The sequence below is a fragment of the Talpa europaea genome, assembly GCF_964194135.1.
Source record: "Talpa europaea genome assembly, chromosome: 6".
NCBI classification, from domain to species: Eukaryota; Metazoa; Chordata; class Mammalia; order Eulipotyphla; family Talpidae; genus Talpa; species Talpa europaea.
In genome coordinates this window covers 3,030,411-3,052,215 of record NC_140072.1, presented here as the reverse complement: position 1 = coordinate 3,052,215, position 21,805 = coordinate 3,030,411, and the positions used below count along the sequence as shown (strand labels likewise).

The following is a 21,805-nucleotide window of genomic DNA, read 5'->3' as shown; positions in this document are numbered from 1 at the left end:
ATCCCCTCCCCCAACTGCACCTCGCAGGACCAGGGGTAAACAAAACTAGCGCCAGACTTGGTCCGCATTCGAAATGGACATCCGCCTCCCAGCCCCAGGGAGTGACGCGAAGGACTAATTCAGCCAAACAGCTGGTGCTCGAGCCTGGCCTGTGGCCCCCACCCACCCCACCCCAGGCACCACTCTGTCCGGGTCCCCGTGAGGTGGTCCCCAGAGGTGCCAGGGAGGCACTGCCCGGGCCTGCCCCGGGTCAGCCGGGCTTCCGCCTGGATACAGCCTATCAGCCGCGGGACCCACCGCCCCGGCTCCTGGGAAGCACCTCAGCACCCCCCTAACCCCCGCCCGGAATGCCAGGCCTTGCTGGGGTCTCAGCCCCACTCCCTGTCCCGCACGAAGCAGGTTAGTATTTGGATTTACTGTACAAATGTGCACCACGAGTCCAAGAGGCCCTGTTACTGCAGACACGGAAAAGGGAATCAGTGAGTAGAGCAGGCGGCAGCACCTGGTCTCAGGCCCTGGGTGAGGAAGGCAAGGAGTGGGGAGCCCGGCTGCCGTCACTATGTGGCTGGAATGTTCTTTCTGCATGTGGGGGCTCACGCCCACAAGGGTTCCCAGGAGCACATGCTGCGGGGGCGCAGGGGAATGGGGACGGAAGACCCACCTTTGGCTCTGGCAACATGACAGTCACGTGGTAAGCGCATTTCAGAGGTGAAGAGGGCACAAAATCCAGACTGTAGTCAGCTGCAGAGCAAAAAGAGGTGACAAGGGGGACAAGACCCTTAGAATCACCTTTCCGGCTCACCTCAATGACACCGCCTCCAAGAAGTCCTCCCTATGGCCCCCTCCTCTGAAGACCACTTCACGTTAGACACTCAAGGCTGTCTCCAGCGCGTGAGCCGGGGCTCCCCAGGGCAGGGACTGTCTTCATCATCCCTCGTCCTGACACAGCAGGCACCTCAGACATCTGAGCTCCTCTCTCCCTTTCCACGTTGCAGGAGAAAATTCTGAGACTCTCCCACAACTATTCTCCTGTGTAATGAATCATTCCTCCCCAAACAACTGTTTTGGCATTGCTACACGGCGATTATTAGTACAATGATGAGAGCTAATATTGCATTAATTTGGTTGTGAATTATTTGTGTTGTCACAGTCGTTAACTCAGTGATTGCAATTTGGTTTTAATTTAATGTACCTCCTTGTGCATTCTGTCAAAATGTCCAAAAACAAAATAACCCAGAACGGCTTTCAGGATGGACTGGATGTCAAGTTTATGGGAACCCCACCTGTGGAGACCAGCCCCGGCGTGAGGGGGGCCAAAGACAGCGGGCACAGACAGGGGGCCCAGGGTCCTCCCACCTGCGGCCTGTTCTCCAGGCCCCTCAGACCCTTAAAGGCAACCATTGGGTGGACTCACTCTCTGCCCCTGCACGTCCCTTCTCTCTTCCTGCAGATGAACACTCCCCCGAAGGCAAACAGACCCTGGGCCTGCCCCCTCAGTTGACTCAGTGTGTCTAATCCCTGAGGAAACTTCGCTGAGCCCCCAGCACCCAGGACCCCACCCCAGCCGCCTTCTTGGCTCAGGGCGTTCTCGCGGCTCCGTCACTCACTGCCGGGGGCCAAGGGGCTGGTCTCTGGGAGGACTGCGCACGCCTGGCCTGTTACAGGTTGTCTGGCAACTTGGCTTTAGGCCCGGCCACGCTGCCAAGGTCCAGCGGGCTCCTTGGGGTGCCTCCTGGGGTCTTCCCATAGGCCAGGCAGACCCCAGCCTGGGGAACCAGGGCCTTGGGGAGCAGTGTGGGTGGAAGCCTTGGAGTCAGACCATGCGAACAAGGGGCACGGCCTCCCTGGGCTGCAGCCTCCCACCCTGAGCGGAGCTCCTGCTGCGTGGGCAGCTGATGGCATAACGACTCCTCCCGAGGCACAAGGAGGTCCTAGAACCCTGACTCAGCATCGCTCCGAAGTGGGGGGCTCCGGCTCCGGGAGAACTCTGCAGAGTCCTGGCAAAGACAGGATCCGGGAGGGCAGGCACCAACCTGGCCAGGCCCAGAGGTCATGGCTGAGCACCTGCCCTGCTGCCTGTCAAATGAAAATTAGAGGCGCTAAGGCCGAAAGAAAAATTCTAAAATGGAAGAGGGGAAGGAATCAGAAAACTCCAGAGGAGTTCTGGAGGAAAATTCCAGAACCCAAGAGCAATGTGCATGAGAGGAAACCCAGGCCTGCCAGTTAAGGGCCTGAGCTGGGGACACACCCAGATCCATCTGCTTCCAGCCCTTGTCCTCCCCATTCTCTGGGCTGCTTGGCAGCTGACCAGCTGGATGCAAAGGGGAGCCGATACCTCTGTCTGCAGGATCAGACACAGAGGAGAACCTGGGCCAGTGGGGAGGGGTTCGAGGAGCCAGGTCACAATTTAGCATGTGACGTTCACATGCACAAAAAAATTAGCTATTTTGTTTCTCTGCAGCTAATCTCACCATTTTCACAAGACTCCACCCCATTGAAGAATGTGGACTTTCCAATTAAAGGAGCCTCAGTCCAATGGGGCCTTCCTTGTGCTTGAGCAGAGCAGAGGAGCTGCTGCTGCTACTTCTCCTTCCAGAAACTGCCCCAAAGAAGGAGCAAAAAAAATAAACTACAACCCTCCGTGCTTCCACCAAACACAAAAATGAATTTAAAAGGAAACCATAGACCTAAATAAAAGAGCTAAAATTATAAAGCTTTTAGAAGACAACATAGGAGAAAATCTTCTTGGCCTGAGTTGAGAAGGTTTTTGAAAAATGGACACAGACACCAAAAAAAAACATAAACCATAAAACTGAACCATAAACTAAATTTAACCAAAATTAAAAACCTTTGATTTTTCAAGACACTGTTAAGAAAATGTACAAACTGGGCCTCCCCGGTGGCGCAGCGGTTGAGCGCTGGGTTGCGAAGCTGCCCGCAGCCTCTGCAGCGCCGGTTCGATCCCCGGCTGCTCCCCGGCCACCGGAGGAGGGTCCCCCATGGCGCGCAGACCTCTCCTGCCGCCCGCTGCTCCCCTCAGCAGTGTATTTCGTCGGTCTGCCTGCTCTGCTCTCCGCTCTGGCTCTGGTGAATTCTCTCACCCTCCAGCGCTTCTGACCGTACCCAGTGTTTGTATAAATAAATAAAAATAAATCTTAAAAAAAAAATCTTAAATACAGTAAAATGCATAAATTAAAAAAAAAAAAGAAAATGTACAAACCGGAGAAAATATTTATAAATTCTACCTCTTACAAAGAACATATAAAGAACACTTACAACCTAATAAAACAGAATTTGGGCAATTGGTTAAAAAGATCTAGGTATGGGGGTCTCCCTAGTGGCGCAGGGGTTAAGTCTCAGCACTATGAAGCTATCGCCAGCCACTGTGGCCTGAGTTTGATCCCTGGCCAGGGAGCTGCCCACAGGGCGCAGCAGACCTCTCCTGTCTTGCCCGCTGCTCCCCTCAGCAGTGTATTTCACTCAACCTGCCTGTTCTGCTCCCCACTCTGTCTCTGGTAAATCCTCTCACTGCCCCCCTCCACCCCCGCACCTCAGGCCTGCACCCCAGCTCTTGTATGCATAAATAAATAAAATAAATCTTTTTTTAAAAAAAGGATCTAGGTATGAAAAATAAGCACAGGTAAAGATGCTCAAAGTTACTGATCACTGGTGAAATGTGAACTGAAGCCCCAGGGACACCACACGCCCACTAGCGTGGCTACACAGAAAAAGACTGGGGATGTGAAGCAACAGAACATTCTCATGCTCACGTGCTCACAGGCATGTAAAACAGACATCACTTTGGAAAATAGTTTGGCAATTTCTTAAAAAAATCATGTGACAGAGGCAGTCCACGGAGGGGGAGGGGCACTGCAGCCCAGTGAACGGCACCATCCCCCGCCCCCACTTCCATGCGGCCACCTTGGACTACAAGTCCCAGCCTGCCATGGACCAGCCCTCCCGGGCAAGAGCTGATGGCAACACGGGGCGGAGCTGAGTGGACTCCATAACATGGAAGGGGGTAGGTCCCTGCTCTGGCTTTCCGGGGGGGACGTGAAGGAGACATGCAGAGGCGAGGCACGTGGAGACTCACAGGTGAGACACGGGGGCAGCTGACGATGGTGGCCATGATCTTGCTGTGGGGTCTCCTCTGTGACCTGCGTCAGAACCCCTTTCCTGTGGTTTCCCAACCAGAAGGGGCCTGAGACTTGAGGGAATCTTTGGGGCTCCAGTGGCCCTGCTTTGTTTGCCTGGGCATTTGTCCATGAGGGATGGGTAATTTGGGGTGTTTTATTGGGAAATCATTAGTAATATCCTCGTCCCTGACTATACACACCTATTCTATTAAAGTTCTTTCACAGTAAAAATCTGCTACCTTTGCCTCGGCAACAGATGGCAGGACCCCATTTTAGAAAATGCACCCCATTTGTTCGGGGTCCCCTGGGTGCCCCTGGCTGGCACATGCTAACAGATTGAACTACACCTACTCTAGCACCAGCCATTTGCTCCTAGGAGCAGTCATTTGTCACTTACATGCACACACCATGGGGGTCCCCAAGCTGCATCACACAGCCTGGGGTGCAGTGGGTGATACCATCTAAATTTATGTAATTACACGCTAGTGTTCACACAACAACCAAGTCGATTTCTCAGGACATGTCCAGCACTAAGTGCGCATGTCCATATCCGCCCAAGCGCAGCCCTAAATGGTGTCTGTGCCGAGGGTCACAGAGCCTTCCGCATAACAGCCAAGCAGGGGCTCACCCAGATGCAGCAGGCCCGGGAACGTGTGTGGTCTCTCGCCGTGGAAGCAGCACAACACAAAGCAGAAGGAAGCCCGGATGATTTTCAAAATTAATATGAAGAAACGAAACGAGTCAGGCAAAAAGGTTCTATTTATATAGATCTGGACAATGCACACGAACCCAGAGGAAAGCTGAACTTAGCTCTGCAGAGAGCAGGTCAGTGGCTGACTGGGATGGGGTGAGGGTGAGGAAGAGCATCGGGGGGAATCACAAAGATGAGGAACAGGGTCGGGGGGTGACGAGACGCTCAGCAGCTTGATTGTGGGGATGGCTTCCCATGTCAAAAATTATTAAATTGTACACATTAAATCTGCACGGCCGTTACATGCCGAGTCCGCCTTAACGCAGCTGGGAAAAGGCAAAATAAATCACTCCAAAGTCACTCCGAGAAAATCTCAATACATTCCAAGAAGCAGAAACCATGTAAAATATTCCCTAATCACAGTGCAGCAAAACTAAAATTTATGACAAAACCTCGGGGGAGAAAAGTTTCCAGCTCGAGGGAGGAAAATTCTGTTAACTCAAGACTCAAAGAAGAAGCCACACCCCAACCACAGGCCGTGTGGAAACACCAAGACAAAACACTACAGATTCCATGGGAAGCAGCTAGAAGAGGCCTGAGGGGAAAATCCATAGTCTTAAAAACTTATATTTAAATAAACAACAAAAAGAAAATCAGCGCGTGTCCAACAGGAAAGTCAGAAAAAGAACCGGATCAGCCCGGGAACAGGCATACACGGCGGAGCCGCCCTTGCAGGCACCGCTGCCCTCCTCCGAGCTCCAGGCGGGTGGGCGACCCTCCACCCTGCCCGCACCCCGCCCGCCCGCCTGGCACCTGCTCCCACCCACCCCAGCCAGGACTTCAGGCCTCCCCCACTAAGCCTGGCCCGCCAGGAGGCAGAGGTGGGGGGTGAGCTGGTATTTGGAGGGAGGGATGGGGGTGATGAGCAGGTATCTGGGGGCAGCGGGGGGGGGGGGGGGGATGAGCAAGCACTTGGGGGAGGGGAGAGGGAGGGGCGGGAGCACACCTGGCTGAAGGAACTAACCAGCCGGCAGAGGCCGGCCGAGGACAGAAGCCAAGGCCTCTCCTACCCCCTGCCCTGCTTTCTAGGGCAGCAAGCCTGCCTCCTGCCTGCCATTTAACCACGCTGAGCCCCCCTGCACCCCCCACCCCCAGACAGTCCAGGCCTGCCGCTCCACTTCGGTCACCTAGTTGCAAAATCCAAGCGCCACAGGGGCAGACGGGCAGGCAGGGAAGGCAGCGTGGGAGCGGTCTGGAGTCCAGCCCCCCTGCCTCTCGCCAGCTGTGGGACCCCCGGGGCCTCAGTGTCCTCAAGCATAAGATGGGGCCCCCCAAGCAGTGGGCTGGGGCTCAGCACAGGCACAGAGGGGTGTGACAAACGGGGTGCTGAGGGCTGGGCCCCAGGACCACTGCCACCTCGGGCAGAGGAGAGGCCGACCATGTAGACAGGGCCGCCTGGAGCCCCAGGCCCGGTTACACAAGCGGATTCTGGCTGCACTTCAGAGCCTGGCTCTGGCTCGGCGGGCTTTATCCCAAAGATGTGATTTCTATTTTGATGCCACGCGACATTTAATGAAATGACTTTCAGACAGCACGCAGCCTGTCGGAGTTATGAAACCACAGCTCTGGCTCGGCAACATGACGCACTAGGACAGGGCCCCCCGGTTGCTTGGGGAGCCGCCCCACGTCCTGGCGGGGGACACGCTGAGCGGGGATTACCCTGCACAGCCGGCCGCCCTCTGCCCACCCTCCCAGCTTCCCGACTGGGCGGTGACCGCAGCCTCCGCCCAGACTCCTGCCTCCTGTCTGCCTCTTTCCAAATCCAGTCGTTGAAACTGCAGATCACAAACATCCAGGGAGACAGGAAATCAATGGGGAGGGCTGCGAACAGCATTTTTAGAAAAACAAAAGAAAACACTGAAGGCTTTCCATGTGGTGAGTGAGCTTCGAGCTGCTCCTCCCGGCGGTGCAAGTCAGCTTCGCACCGCCCTCTGCCCTCTGAGCTGTCCCTCTGCTCAGATCAACCCCAGGCGAAACTTTCAGAGCAGAGCTCAGACCCCTCCGCAGCACAACGAAAGCCCCTCCAGGCCTGGCCCCTGCCCACGCCCCAGCCATGCGCCCCACAGCCAACACCAACCAGTGACGACCCCAATTTTCCCCCAGGCCCCTCCACACTCCCTGAATACCAGAGCCCCTGCTTGCCTTGCTCCATTCCAACTCCTACCTACACTTCTTCACAAGAAAGACGCCTCCTCTGGGATGTCTCCCTGATTGCCCACAGTCTTGGCAGCTCCTGGCCCCGTGCTCTCTCGACCTCGCCAGTCTGTGGCTCTCTCATGCCTCATCACTCCTGCCCCCAGCAGAGAGCAGGATCACTCAGGCTGAGCCCGTGGGTGCTCACCACCCAGAGTAGAATTGGGGGGCACCCCGACACCTGGCTGTTTCCTAAATGACCCCATGCCTCTTGCTAACCTCCCCTGGACTAAGATGACTTCCTGGACTCTACAGACATATTTCTGGAAGCCTTACATTCAGAAGGAAGTAGATGCCCTACAATTTCTCCACAATTTAGATGTTAAAAATAGGAATCCCACCTGGGCCTCCCCTGGTGGCGCAGCGGTTGGGCGCTGGGCTGTGAAGCTGCCCGCAGCTTCCGCAGCATTGGTTCCATCCCCGGCGGCCACCGGGGAAGGTCCCACACGGCGCACAGACCTCTCCTGCCACCCGCTGCTCCCCTCAGCAGTGTCCTTCGGTCCCTCTGCCTGCTCTGCTCCCCGCTCTGGCTCTGGTGAATTCTCTCACCCTCCCGCGCTTCTGACTGTACCCAGTGCTTGTATAAATAAATAAATAAATCTTTAAAAAAAGAAAATAGGAATTCCACCTACATGCAGAACAGTCAGTCAGGGGTCACTGCAGGGCCAAAATCCTAAGGTCACTCACATGTCCGGGGCCAACAAAGTTGCTGGGCTCAAACGCTGAACATAAAAGGCAGGCAGCTGTCTGCAGCTGGAGCCCCGGCCTCAAGGCCCCAGAAAGTTCTAGAACCACCAGGATGCCAAATGGTACTCTGCCAGTAGTTTCATAAAAATCATTTCCCACATGACAGCATCTGGACCAACACAGGTTCCAAAGAAAACTGAAGACTTGAGCTGCGCATGCAAGTGCTTGGGGCCCATCTCTGACCCCCAAGGACCAAGGCGATGCCTCGGACACGGTGCGTCTCAGGACTCTCCAGCCCCAGGGCCCGTGGGGGCCGCCAGCCTGGCCCGAGGGTCCACGAGTGCAGGTTCCAGCCCTACAAGCTGAGGCTCCGGGTGGAAGGGCCATCCCCAGGGGCAACAGGGCTGTCGCCCGCCACTTGGGGTCAGCCTGGCCTGGGAGAGGAGGGGGGAGGGGAGTGAGTGCCTCCACCCACCTCCGCGGGAGGCAGGGGCTCCTCCATCATGGTCTCGCAGGACCCTCCAGCCATGGTCTCCAGGAGGGACGGTTCTCCCAGGTCAGGCACTCGCCGGTTCAGGCAACGACCATTCACGGAGCCCCCGGGGCGCTAAGCCCAGGCCAGCCGCGGGCTGGAGACGTGAGGACCCCTCCCGGCCTCAGGGGACTCACCGGCCTGGGGGAGCAGAGCCGGTGATAAATGCTAAGGGCAGGCACAGCTGGAGGCCCAGGGAGCAGAGCGGGGACCCCCTAATCCAGCGCCACCGTCCGGGGAGCCCGGGAGAGGCGACCTCGAGGGGAGACCTGCTCGCGGAGGGTCAGTGCGCGGGGCCGCGCGGGGGCCGCGGGGGGCGGGCCTGAAGTCCGCGGGCCTGGGGGTGCGGCCCGGCGGGCACGGGCGAGCTCGAGGAAGCGGCTTGCGTTCTAGAAGGTGACTCTGGCCGCTGTGCGGACAACGGACCGTGCGGGGCAGCGGCGGGCGCGAGGGCCGCGCACACCGCAGGGCGGGGGCGCCCCCTGCCGGCCACGGGCGGCACAGCAGGGCCCGCGGGCCGGACGGCCGCGGCCGGGGCGCGGCGGGCAGTGTCGGGGGCGCCCGTGAGGTCTCGGGCGCGCGCTGCGCGGCGGTCAGAGCTGCGCTGAGGGGCGCTGCGACCCCACACTCCGGCGTGAGGCGCCGGGACAAGCCCTGGCGGCGGCAGCCGCGGCCGGGAGCGAGGCCCGCGCCGCCCAGCGCCGGCCCGACGGGAGGACGCGGGGCGCGGCCACAGGGGGCGGCGCGGGGGCCACAAAGGGTCGGACTCGGGGAGCCGCGGGGCTGAAACAACACCCCTTACCTGCGTGCGACCTGGGGGCGTCACTCACGCTCTCCGTGCCTCGAGCCCCGGCCCTGGCAAGGGACACCGTGAGGTGCGAGACTCGGGGCTTGGAGAGCACAGGCCGGGCCTCCCCGGCGGCGCAGGCGGCCGAGCGCAGCGCTGTGGAGCTGGCCGCAGCCTCTGCAGCGCCGGTTCGATCCCCGCCGCCGGCCTCGGAGCAACCCACACGGCGAGCAGACCCCTCCTGTCTCCCCGCTGCTCCCCTCAGCAGTGTACTTCAGTCCGTCTGCCTGTTCTGCTCCCCGCCCTGTCTCTGGAGCGTCCTCTCTCCCTCCAGCGCATTCGGACTGTACCCCGGCTCTTGTATAAATAAAATAAATCTTTAAAAACAAAAACAACAACAACAAAAAGAGCAAAGGGCCCCGTCTCAAAGGCAGTGGCAGCCGCACGGCGGAGCCAGGGCGGCAGGGAACCAGGCAGGCTCCTTGGGGAGCGCTGGCGGGCGGAAGGAAGCCGGGCCACTCGAGGGGGCAGCGCTCACCCTCCAAGGACACAGCAGAAGGAAAAAGCTGCCTGGGGTGTCTGGGACACCCCCCTCCACACCCCCACCTGCCTGGCCCGCCAGCTGACAGGAACCAGCACTGACCCTCTCCCCTTCTTCTCCCTCCAACCCCTTCCCAAGCCAAACCACTGAGCCCCAAATTGAGGTGCTTTCCAAGAACATGAAGACCCCCCCAACCAAACCAAGGGCCCAACGGGCGGTGGCAGCCTCCTGCTCCCCCCACAAAGGGGGCCTGAGGGGCTGCACTGCCACTGAGGTTTGGAGCTGACTGCCAGGCTGGGAAGTGCTGGAGCAGGATTGAGATTCCAGCTATCAGGCGCCCCTAATCTCCTCAGTGGGTGTGAGGTGGGGTTTGAGAACTGTTTCTAGCAAATACTCCGGTCAGGTGGGGGTTTCTGATCCAGATCCACCAGGCAGACCCAATGGACACACTACCCCTTGGGGAATCCACTCTGGCCCTGTTTGGGTGACTCCGTTGTCAGCCCTACACTGCAGGGCCCCCCAGCACCGAGCCCCTCCTGCGTCCTTTCTGACCCCTTGGGGAAGAGGTGTGGAGCAAACCCAAGGTTGCTGGTGGGACATGGAGGAGCTGGGCAGGGGCTGTGTGCTGCAGGAATGCCCCTTGGGGGGACATATGTACCACTGACCCTCAGGGGTCTCCCACAAACAGCAGGAGCAAGCCACGCAGCCCAGGTTAGCAGGAGCCAGGCCTGTGGCTGCTCATAGCCTACCACCAGCTCTCAGCCAGAGACCTGGCACCTCCCCTCATCCAGGGCATGCCCCTGCCCCCACCTCCTTGACCCTCAGTGCCATGGGCCCCTCCAACCTCCTGCTGGCAGGCTCGAGGGTGCCTTCTGTACCCACTCCCTGGGATTGGTGGCATGGAGCCCCTGCCTTCAAATGCCACCTTAGTAGAAACCCCAGGCTGATATGTGGGCACCTCTGGCTCACACCTCTTCCCTGACTCCAGCCCCGCATTCTCGCCTGCCCGTTTCCCCACGTTTGGAGGCCTGGCCGGTGTGTGGAAGGCAGCCTGTGCCCAGCTGTCCTGTCCTCCCGGGGCCCCTGCTCTGCTTTCTTCATCACAGCTGCCGGCAGGCCCCTGCCAGGTATAGCCAGAGCCTTGGGGGACTCCCTGAAGTCCCCTCGTGCCCCTTGTGCCTCCCACGCAGTGGTAAGGCTGAAGTAGCGGGCAGGCTGGGGCACAGTGAAGTTTGAGGGGTTCAAACCTGCCAGGCTGTGTCTGACTCTGGCTGGTTTGTGTGGCTTTTGTTTTGCTTTTTTCAGTCAGCAAATTTCACAAAGGAAGGTTCTTGCCCATGGTTGGTTGTTCATGCCAAGGAACAGGGACCTCGGGGTGGGGGATGACTTGGTCACAAAGAGCATGGGGAGCCTCAGCGTGGGGGAGACCTCTCACCCTCTTGTTGGTTATGGAGGCAAATAGGACGCTGTTGAGCTGCTGTGGAGAAATATGGACAGGATGTAGGCCCTTCACCCCTGAGGGTCTCCTCTCTCTGGTAACTCAGGCTCTTACCAGGTGGCACCCCTCGACCCTTGACCCAAGGCTGTCTTCTCCAGCCTTGCAGGCACAGCTCCACCCCACTAAATCCTGTTCCCTGAGGCCTCCGACTCTGCCACACTCCCAGGGCGCCGGCTTCCTGAGGGAGCGTGTGTGCAAGCCACGTCATCTGGAGGCGGGAAGGCCTGCCGTCAGAACGCACATGCTGAAGGAAACGCTGGAAAACTGTTCATTCACATTACAGCGCTGGCTAACCTGCTCGTCAGAGCGAACTGGAAGTTTTGAGGGGCAGCTTCAGATTAAAAACCTAAACAATGGATTCACCTTTCAAATAATAAAGAGGTTCTTGGTGAAGAGACTGAGAATCATTCCATCTGGTGCTCAGTGAAAATACTCTGAGTTAATGTTGCAGCAGTGGTTGCGATGCCTTTATTAAACTCGAAAGTCTTCCGTCAAATAAATAACTGAAAAAAAAAAATATGCAGGCAGAAGTTGTTCCCTCCCCACGGCCATCGCCTCTTACCTGGATGGGTGGCCCTGTCTGAGCACGTCCCCTGCGGACGCAGGTCCATGCCGCTGACACCTGGCACACGGGAAGGGCACTCCCCTCAGAATGGGGTCTATTTTTAAGTAGATCAAGTATCTTTTCTTCTTACGTCACTGCTGATTTCTGGACAGTATCCGGAGTCTCCGCTCAGGTGCGGCCCCCATTCTCCCACGCCATCGCGCCCTGACCCAACACCACGGCCCCACGTGCTCCTCCCTCCCGTTTGGTCCCCCTACCCCTCCCCCTCCCAGATGCCTCAGGTCTAAGTCAGCTTACCTGGGCAGACAAGGCCCCTAGAGGCTCACCACACATAACCCCTCACCCCCATCTGCCTCATCTCCCCCTCTCTCTGGCCACAGAAAACAAGCAAGAATTTCCTCCTGCAGGGCCTTTGCGCTGGCCCTGTGGCTGCCAGAACTGGCCCTTCTACTTTCTCCCATCAACCTGTTGTCACTTCCCACTCTGGCTCTTCAGCCCCACCCCAAAGAGGGAAGACACTCCTGCCCTGCTCCCCTCCCCCATCCCTTGTTTCTTCAGCCCTGTCACCTCCTGACCCAGCGCTGTCCTCTGCGGGTTGGTTTTCCAATTTCCCCACCAGGGCCTGGGCTTCACCTGCTTTATTCTTCACCATCTCCCGGCACCTGCAGCAGAGCACAAGAACATGGATATGGGGGGGGTGGGCGGGGTACTCCTCCTGCTCTCACTTCCTCACTCTGATCACACCCTCCTCAGTGTGACCTTGGATGCTATGATCTTAAATGCAGTGCTCTCCAGGGGCCAGGCCAGCCAGCAGGTTCTCCCTCCACGCAGTCACAGGCCTTTGCCTCCTCCACAGCGTGCTTCACAGCCTGCTCTTTATGTACCTTGTGCTGTCGGCAGGTCTCTGAATTGCTCCCTAACCTTCCCATTAGCATTTATTGTACAAACCCGGTTAGGGTGCCCCTGCAGACCTTCCCTTTCAGACTATTTCCAGTCTCAGCTCTAACCAGAGAGGGAAGGCTGAGTCCTGTTAAGATTTTCAGAAGGGGGCCTCCCTGGTGGTGCAGGGGTTAAGACACAACCTATGACACTTATCTGCAGCCACTACAGCATGAGTTTGATCCCAGGCCAGGGAGCTACCCACATGGCACAGCAGACCTCTCCTGTCTCCTTGCTGCTCCCCTCAGCAGTGTGTTTCAGTCAGCCTGTCCTGCTCCCCGCTCTGTCTCTGGTGAATCCTTCCACCCTCCCAAGCCTCTGGCCTGTACGCCAGCTGTTACATAAATAAAAAATATTTTCAGGGCCTCCCCGGTGGCGCAGCGGTTGAGCGCTGGGTTGCAAAGCTGCCCGCAGCCTCTGCAGCCGGTTCAATCCCCGGCTGCTCCCCGGCCACCGAAGGAGGGTCCCACATGGCGCGCAGACCTCTCCTGCCGCCCGCTGCTCCCCTCAGCAGTGTCCTTCGGTCCTTCTGCCTGCTCTGCTCCCCGCTCTGGCTCTGGTGAATTCTCTCACCCTCCCGCGCTTCTGACTGTACCCAGTGCTTGTATGTATGTATGTATGAATCAATCAATCAGTAAATCTTTAAAAAAAAAATATTTTCAGAATGAAGGTGATTGAGCCATCCATGAGCACCAGAGAACCACTCACCTGCAGCAGATGTGGACGGAGTCCCTAGTGTGCACCCACACACCCCACAGGCACGAACCACAAGCCCCCCTGTCAGCAGGGACCCTACACACAGCTCCAGGCCCACCCACTCTGGCACCAAGTCCTCCTTCACCTCCAGTTACCACCAGATCAAGTAGAAGGTCCTGGCGTGGCATCCCAGTCCTGCCCCGCCTCCCTTCCCAACTCTTCCTCCTCCACCAAGTGCCCCCTGCCTCCACCCCCAACTACTCCTGCTCTGGGGCTTTACAAACCCATGTCACCCTTCCTTCCCTGGCACCAAGACGCCACTGGATACTCCCTCATCTGTGAAATCTCCCCCAGCTCCCCAGGCCTGGCATCCCCATGCGGCTCACAGTGCCCAGGCTGACCTGTCCTAGGCGAGTGCCCCGCGGCAGTGGTATGCTGGTAATGTTTAACCGACTCTCTGGGGAGGGGACCCCGGCTGGCACACTCTCAGCATGGAGGTACTGCCCCCCCCGCCGGGCTCATCCAGAGCCACCAGGGCTCATCCAGCGCCACCAGCGGCATCACTGACGGTGGAATGGGCGAGACACTCAGTGGGGCTATTTCCACCACAGGGATACGTAATTAGCCACACACAGGGAGACCAGGCTGGCATTTCTTGAATATAACTGGCTTAGTCCTAAGTGTGTGGCGTTTAATCTCCAGAATAGCTAACCAGCTCAGGGGTTGAAGTCTCCCCCAAATCCATAAACGGAACATCCAACCTCCCTCACTTCAAAATGACTTATTTGAAGACAGAATTTCAAGTAGGTGATTCTGACTGAGGCCCCGTGGGTGGGCCTAACCCCAGGGGACTAGTGTCCTTCTAAGGGAAGATTAAGAAACACCAGTTCTTATATGCATAAATTAAAAAAAAAAAAGATACATAGGGTCTAACACATTTCAAGCAGATTAGGAAGCTGAGTGAGCAGAGGTGAAATCTCACAGGCCAGGGTCGGTAGGCGTCCCAGTCTGCTTCCAACCCCCACCTGCAGCCACAACGCAACAAGGCCTTATTTGTTTTTTTGCCCCCCCCCCAAAGATTTGTTTATTTATTTATACAAGCACTGGGCACAGTCAGAAGCACAGGAGGGTGAGAGAATTCGCCAGAGCCAGAGCGGGGAGCAGAGCAGGCAGAAGGACCGAAGGACACTGCTGAGGGGAGCAGCGGGCGGCAGGAGAGGTCTGCGCGCCATGCGGGACCCTCCTCCGGTGGCCGGGGAGCAGCCGGGGATCAAACCAGTGCTGCAGAGAATGCAGGCAGCTTCGCAACCCAGCGCTCAACCGCTGCGCCACCGGGGAGGCCCAAGGCCACATCTGTTTTGCGCTATGTGGTGTAAGGCCACATAATCTGGACTTACCTCAGGTTAACAATCTTTTAAAACACATTTCATATGACATAAATTTGAAAAATGGACATATCTGTAGTTTTTTTTTTAATGTTTATTTATTTATGCATGCAAGAGCTGGGGTAAAGGCGGGGGGGGGGTGAGAAAACTCACCAGAGTGGGGAGCAGAGGGCAAGTCAGGAAAGGTCTGCTGCACCATGTGGGTAGCTCCCTGGCTGGGGATTGAACTTGTGCTACAGTGACTGCGGACAGCTTCGTAGGTTGTGTCTTAATACCCTGTGCCACCAGGGAGGTTCCTTTTTTTAATATTTTTGCCGAGGTAATGTTGGTTTACATCACTACGTTTTTTTTTAAAAAAAGATTTATTCATAGAGGAACAGGGTACAGGCCATAGCCGCGGGAGGGTGAGAGGATTCACCGGAGACACAATGGGGAACAGGACAGGCAGAGTAACGAAATACATTGAGGGAACCAGCGGGCGTGAAAGAAGAGCTCTGCCACGCCATGTGGGACCCTCGCCGCTGGCCGGGATCGAGCAAACCGGCGCTGCAGAGCTTGGGGACAGCTTTAGAGCGTGGTGCTCAACCGCCTGTGCCACGAGGGAAGGCCCTATTTTTTTAAAAAATATTTTTATATTTTTTGTTTTAAATAGACTGCTGAAGGGAACAGCAGGCGAGACAGAGTTCTGCCGCACCATGTGGGTATCTCCCATGCGGCGCTCAATCCACTGCACCAAAAGCAAGGCCCTGTACAGTTTCTTTAGGCGTCAGAAGTCAGCATCAAGGGTGAATGAGTTCTCTGTGGAACTTGACATCACTCCCATCCTTTGATACTCGCCTACCCTCTTTTCGAAGAAGTTGGTTTTTCCTTCCAGTGAAATATTCTCCATAAAGTCAAATGGATTTTCTACTCTGAAAATCTGAAAAGGTTCACAGGAAAATATAAATACGGAACACCAGTCTCAAAAGAACCCGAGGGACACAAGCAACACTTTACCTTGCTAAAGCCCAGCTCCAGCATCAGTCTGTCGGCCACGAACTCAATGTACTTCTTCATTAAATCGCAGTTCATGCCAATGAGGTTCACCGGCAGGGCCTGGGTGAGGAACTCCTAGGGCCAGAGCACGGTGTCTGGGTGAGACTGCGTGCCCAAGTTCCCTTCTGCCCCCTCCCCGCCAGCACGAGACTCCCGTGCCACCCACCTGCTCTATCCTCACAGCGTCGGTAATTATTTCTTCCACCCTACGCTCCGAAGGCTTGTGCAGCAGGTGTTTGAACATCAGGCAGGCAAAGTCACAATGTAAGCCCTGGAGAAAGACGTTTTAAGGTCACTAATGAAACGGCAAGGCCCCAGTCCTAGAGGTGGGAGGGGATGGCCTTTTTCTGCACTCTGCCGTCTGTCTGGCTCGGCCACAACCATGCCATGCCAGGTCATCAGGCGGGCTCAGGGCCATCTAAGGCCTTCGATGCAGCCACCTGGTCCACACAGCAGGCCCGGCCTGTGCTGTGTGGTGTCAAAGGATGAGGCAGGGAGCTCTGAACTGGCCACTGTTCCCAGCAGGAAAGGCAAAATTCAGTAACTAGGCTAGTGAAGTTTTTAGGATTACATCCTCAAGCCCAGGGAATCAGTAGTGCGATTTCAAGTAGCTTAGTGCTGAGAGCAGTCCTGATGGCCCCGTACAAGAAAGAACATCTTCCTAATGAGGGGAGCTCAACTGCGCTTGATCTGCCCTCTGGGCTGCAAACGGGGAGGAAGGAGGGAGTCGTGCTCTCTTCCTTTCAATGTGACTTAAGCTAAAACATCAGGGCACCCCAGGGACCTTCGCCTTCCTTTGTGTGGTATAATGTGAGTGCATTAAAGACGTACATGGATGGATTCGCACTCCACCAGGTGCTACAACTCCTTTGAAGTACAGAAGATCACACAGAATACCAAGTCAAAGCACAACACCCATGGGACCTCCCTGGTGGCACGAGAGGTTAAGCGTCAGCACTGTAAAGCTATCGCCAGCCACTGTAGCATGAGTTCGATCCTCGACCAGGGAGCTACCCACAGGGCGCAGTGGACCTCTCCTGTCTCCCTGATGCTCCCCTCAGCAGTGGATTTCAGTAGATCTGCCTATTCTCCTCCTCACTCCATCTCTGGTGAATCCTTTCACCCATCGCATCTCTGGCCTGTACCCCAGCTCTGGAATGCATAAATAAATTTAAAAAAAAAAAAAGGCACAACACCCATGACCACTAAGGGCAATCCATAGATACAGATGTGTAACACTGAGAATAAAGTAATTCTAGCAACCCATGTCAAGTATTTTCACCCTGCCACATATGGAATTCACACGGAGACCCAGTATCTCGGGTTTCTTCCAGCGAATACAAGCGTGTAGGGTGTTCGGGGTGCAGAGTAACCTGTTCTTTGAGCGACTCACCTCATCTCTGCTAATAAGTTCATTGGAAAATGTGAGGCCAGGCATCAACCCTCGTTTCTTGAGCCAGAAAATCGCCGCAAAAGAACCAGAGAAGAAGATTCCTTCCACTGCCGCGAAGGCCACAACCCGTTCTCCTAGTTAACAGACACCAAAATATCTCCGGTAACTCCATATTCCGACAAGAGCCGGCAAGCCAGCGGCATCATTTAGAACATGAAGCTTGGGTGTAAGCAGAGCCAAGTCTCCTCACCGTAGGTGGCCTCCTTGTCCCCAATCCAACGCAAGGCCCAGTCCGCCTTCTTCTTCACACATGGCATCGTCTCAATGGCGTTGAAGAGGTGCTCCCTGGCAGGCAGAGGGCGCAGCAGTTACGTTGAGGACTGTCTAAAGAGCTCTGGGACCCAGGCCAAACTGGGACTCAAATGGAAATGCTTTTTATTGGTTTGCTTTCCCGCCAGTGTTTTTCAAAATCTTAACCTTGACACAAATCTAGATACAGTCCTGCCCCATTAACTAAGGGGAAAAACTTGAGAGGTACAGAGTCACTGGGAGATTTGTCCTTGAGCCGAGGTCAGTTATCTACACAAGCCTCCAGGATCCACGCCTAGGCTCTACGCGGGGGCCGCTGTATTGGGGCTTGTCCCAGACCTAAGAGTCTTATGTGGTTCATGAAAGTAGCAGGGACTTGTCACTTACCCATCCTGTCCAGTCAACCTTTATAATGTAAAACAAGCCCTAAGCCACCTTTATTCCTCCTCTATCATCCTCTACTACTAAATATTAAATGTCAGTTCCATCAAACACCCTCTGCCAATGAATCTCACGTTCAGCTGCCACTACAGTGCAGTTCCTCCCACTCAGGCTCGAGGCCTCAAGCTCCTTGAGGCAGGTTACACCCTGGGTGCACTCTCTGCCCTGCCCCGGCCTCAGGAGTAATAGTCAGTCCAAGGTTTGAATTTCTCATGCACAGCCTCCAGAGATGTTTATTCAAAAGGCTTTACTGGATAGTCAACCATATACACTTCACCTCTCAGAAATGGCAGACCCTCACCACTGTTTCCAGGTGAGTGGCCAGGGTGAATTGGGCCTCTTCCTCCAGGCAGACATGGCTCTGGAAAGCCTGTATGTATTCCAAACTAGAAATAAAGTGACAGCTCGGGAGTCCTAAACACGCTGGCACACCCAACACTCACCTTTGTTCGGAATCTTTAATGTAAGTGTCAATGAGGAGACTGTACATTTCAGAATGTATGTTTTCCATGGCAATCTGGAAGCCATAGAAACAGCGGGCTTCAGTAATCTGAACTTCTTGGCTAAAGCGCTCCACCTAATGGAAAAAACAAAGTTCAACCTGAGTAAAATCACCACAGCAGGGCCTCCCTGGTGGTGCAAGGGGTCAAGCATAGCACTATGAAGCTATCCACAGCCTCTGCAGCAGTCCGACCCCTGGCCAGCTAGGGAGCTACCCACAAGGCGCAGCAGACCTCTCCTGTCTCCCTGCTGTTCCCCTCAGCAGTGGATTTCAGTAGATCTGCTTGTTCCGCTCCCCACTCTGTCTCTGGTGAATCCTCTCACCGCCCCCCCCCCAACCTCTGGCCTGTCTCCTGGTTCTTGTATGCGTAAATAAATCCTAAAAAAAAAAAAAAAATCAACACAGCAGCTGCTGGTGGTTACTATTGCTTCACTCCTTTTGGCCTTTCCTCAGGTTCAAGTCGGCACTGCTGTGGGGTAAAGCTGGACATGTCCTCTCATGCACCAGCTTACAGGTCAGGACACCGCGGCCCCCTATTTCATAGAATTTCTGCGAACATGTGATTACTGATGCCTCCTTTCCTAACCCATTACAAAGACCCACTATAAAAACAGAATCCTGAAGTGAATGGAAGCAGAATTTTTGGGGGGTACCTACCAAGTTTTCATTGACGATGCCATCACTGGCTGCAAAGAACGCCAGCACGTGGGATATAAAATGCCTCTCGCTGGGCTTCAGCGTTTCCCAGTGCTGAATGTCCTTGGAAAGGTCCACCTGGGGTCAGACATTCACAGGGGAGTCAGGCAGGCGGGACCTCCCCACACCCCCAGGAGAATGAAAGGGGGAGACAACAACGCATTTCCGACGTCAGGGTCACAGGCCCGCGGGGCTGGGGGCGCCGGGCGCGGGTTACCTCCTCGGCCGTCCAGAAGGAGGCCTCCGCCTTCTTGTACATCTGCCAGATGTCGTGGTACTGGATGGGGAAGACGACGAACCTGCGCGGGTTTTCCTTCAGGAGCGGCTCCGTCTCGCGGCTGGGCGCCGGCGCCTTGGTCTGCTGCCGGCGGGGAGGGGAGAGCGCGGCGGCTGAGCGCCGGGGGCGCCGGGGACCGGCCGGGTGGGGGCTGCGCGCGCGCGGGGACGCCCCAAAACCCCGAGAACGGCCGGCGGGGCCCTTCATTCCCGCGGGTGCCGCGGGCGGCAGGAGGCTGCGGGGAGGCTGGGCTGAGGGGCCGGCCCGGCCGCCCCCGGCCCCGAGGGCTTGCTCGGCCGGCCTCTCCACGCCCCGAGCCCCGGCCGGGGGCGACGCGGCGCCCCTCGGCAGAGAAGGTCGGCCGCTCCGCCCGTCCCGCCCCCTCGGTCTCCGTGAGCGCCCGCGGCGACACCCCAGGGCTGCACAAAGGGCGCGCGCGGGGCGGGGGCCGCGCGGTGGCGGGAAAGCGCGGGGGCGGGGCGGGCAGCCCGACGCCGGGCCCAGCGCCCCCGCCGGCTCCCACCTGCTCCGCGGGCTCCGGGAAGATCCTCCTCGCGGTCTTGCTGGCGAGGATGCGGGTCGCGCCGACGGCCGGGGGCTGCGGGGAGACGGGCGTGAGGGGCCGGGCCGCCGCCAGGACCCCGGGCGCCCCCCGGCCCCGGCGCGGGCCTCACCGTGTTCTCCTTGTCGGCCGGGCCGAGCCCCTTCCGCGGCGAGCCCTTCGGCTGCGGGGCGCCGGGCCGGGGCGCGAGGGGCGTGCGCGTCAGCGCGGCGGCCGCGGACGACATGGCGGCGGCGGCTGAGGAGAGGCGGCGGGCGGCGGGCGGCGAAGGCGCTCGGCGCGGCGCGGCTCCCTATTTAAGGCCCGCGCGCTTTTGGGCCGAGCAGCGTCAAGCGCGTCTCCCCATTGGCTGCGCCGCGCCGACGCGCGATGCGAAACCCGGGGCGTCGGCGCCGCGCCCCCCGCCCCTCGGGGCCCGCGCTGTGGGGCCGGGCGGGGCCGTCCCCGCCCCCCGGCCCGCGCCCCCCCGGCCCGCGCCCCCCCGGCCCGCGCCCCCCCGGCCCGCGCCCCCCTGCCCACGCCCCCCCCTGCCCGCGCCCCCCGGCCCGCGCCCCCCGGCCCGCGCCCCCCTGCCGGGGACCGCAGCCTCGCGGGCTTTGGCGCGCGGGGCCGCTTGAGGGTGAATGAGTCGGGACCCCGCCCTCGGGGCCCTGCACCCCGCCAGCCCGCGGGGCGCCCCTCCTTGTTCTGGGGGGCAGGTCGGCGCCCCTGCCTGGCGCCGCACGCGAAGCTCCTGGGGCGGCCTGCGGTACGCGGCGTGGGGGGCGGGGCCCCGGGCGCGGGCAGATGTGGGGGAGGGCCCGGCGGCCGCGCGCACCCCGGTCCTTAGGGCCCTGGGCCGGGCCCCCCGCAGCGCCCGCGCGGACCCGCTGCCCGCCTCGGGGAGACGCGGCTCTGCCCCCCGAGCGGGACGGGTCACGGAGGACACAGCCGTGGGGCCCGCTCTGATGAAAAATGAAACCCGAAGGCCCTTTGCGGCGCGCAGCCCCTGAACCTCCCAGGGACAAGGGGGGCCCCGCGCGGCCGCGGCCTCCGCGTCGACAGAGTTTTAAAGATTGTAAACTTGGGGCCTCCCCGGTGGGGCGGGTTGAGCGCAGCGCCGTGAAGCTGTCCGCAGCCCCCGCAGCGCGGGTTCGATTCCCGGCCGGCCAGGGAGCGACCCACACGGCGCGGCAGACCCCGCCTGACTCCCTGCTGCTGCCTCGGCAGTGGGATTCGTCAGCCTGCCGGCTCCGCTGCCCGCTCTGGCCCTGGGGCGTCCTCTCACCCCCCGCGCCTCTCACCGGCCCCCCAGCTCTGGTATAAAATACATCTTTTTTTTTAAGATTTATTTATTTGTTTGTTTATTTATACAAGCACCGGGTACAGTCAGAAGCGCGGGAGGGTGAGAGAATTCACCAGAGCCAGAGCGGGGAGCAGAGCAGGCAGAAGGACCGAAGTACACTGCTGAGGGGAGCAGCGGGCGGCAGGAGAGGTCTGCGCGCCATGCGGGACCCTCCTCCGGTGGCCGGGGAGCAGCCGGGGATCGAACCGGCGCCTCAGAGGCTGCGGGCAGCCTCGCAACCCAGCGCTCAACCGCTGCGCCACCCGGGAGACCCTAAAATATATGTTTTTTTAAAAAAATTGTAAACTTGGGCCGGAATCCCTGAGAAAAAGCTCAGAAAATGGCCGCAGGCCTGGGCGTTCACTTGATACTTTGGGGCTATAGCCCGAGGGGAGGCCGGGAAGCTTGGGGTGCGGACGGGACGGGCTTTGGGGAACAGTCCGGTTTTGCTTGGCGCTTCCCCTCAGGCGCGGGCGGCTGCGGGCGGGGCGCCGGGTCGCGAGCGGGCGGCCGCCTCTGGAGAAGCGCTGGTTCTCGGCCCGGGCTCGGCGCAGCC

At 58.3% G+C, this 21,805-nt stretch overlaps 1 protein-coding gene across 2 annotated transcripts; it reads right to left on the bottom strand.

The window, feature by feature from the left end:
- Window positions 1-15,476: 15,476 nt before the first annotated feature.
- On the bottom strand, window positions 15,477-20,073 carry RRM2 (ribonucleotide reductase regulatory subunit M2; the record flags this gene model as incomplete). 2 transcript variants are annotated; one of them, XM_084234655.1, is made up of 10 exons in its annotated part: window positions 20,038-20,073; window positions 19,887-19,961; window positions 19,304-19,447; window positions 19,048-19,164; window positions 18,332-18,465; window positions 17,389-17,483; window positions 17,139-17,272; window positions 15,912-16,016; window positions 15,707-15,820; window positions 15,477-15,629 (listed from the first exon to the last, which is right to left on the bottom strand). In XM_084234655.1, the coding sequence occupies exons 3-10, from the start codon at window positions 19,343-19,345 to the stop codon at window positions 15,477-15,479; spliced, it is 894 nt and encodes a 297-aa protein (XP_084090781.1). In that variant the 5' UTR covers window positions 19,346-19,447; window positions 19,887-19,961; window positions 20,038-20,073. The 2 variants fall into 2 exon arrangements, with proteins under 2 accessions (XP_084090781.1, XP_084090782.1); XM_084234656.1 differs by lacking the exon at window positions 20,038-20,073 and having other exon boundaries at window positions 19,304-19,444; window positions 19,887-19,928.
- Between the last annotated feature and the right edge of the window lie 1,732 nt (window positions 20,074-21,805).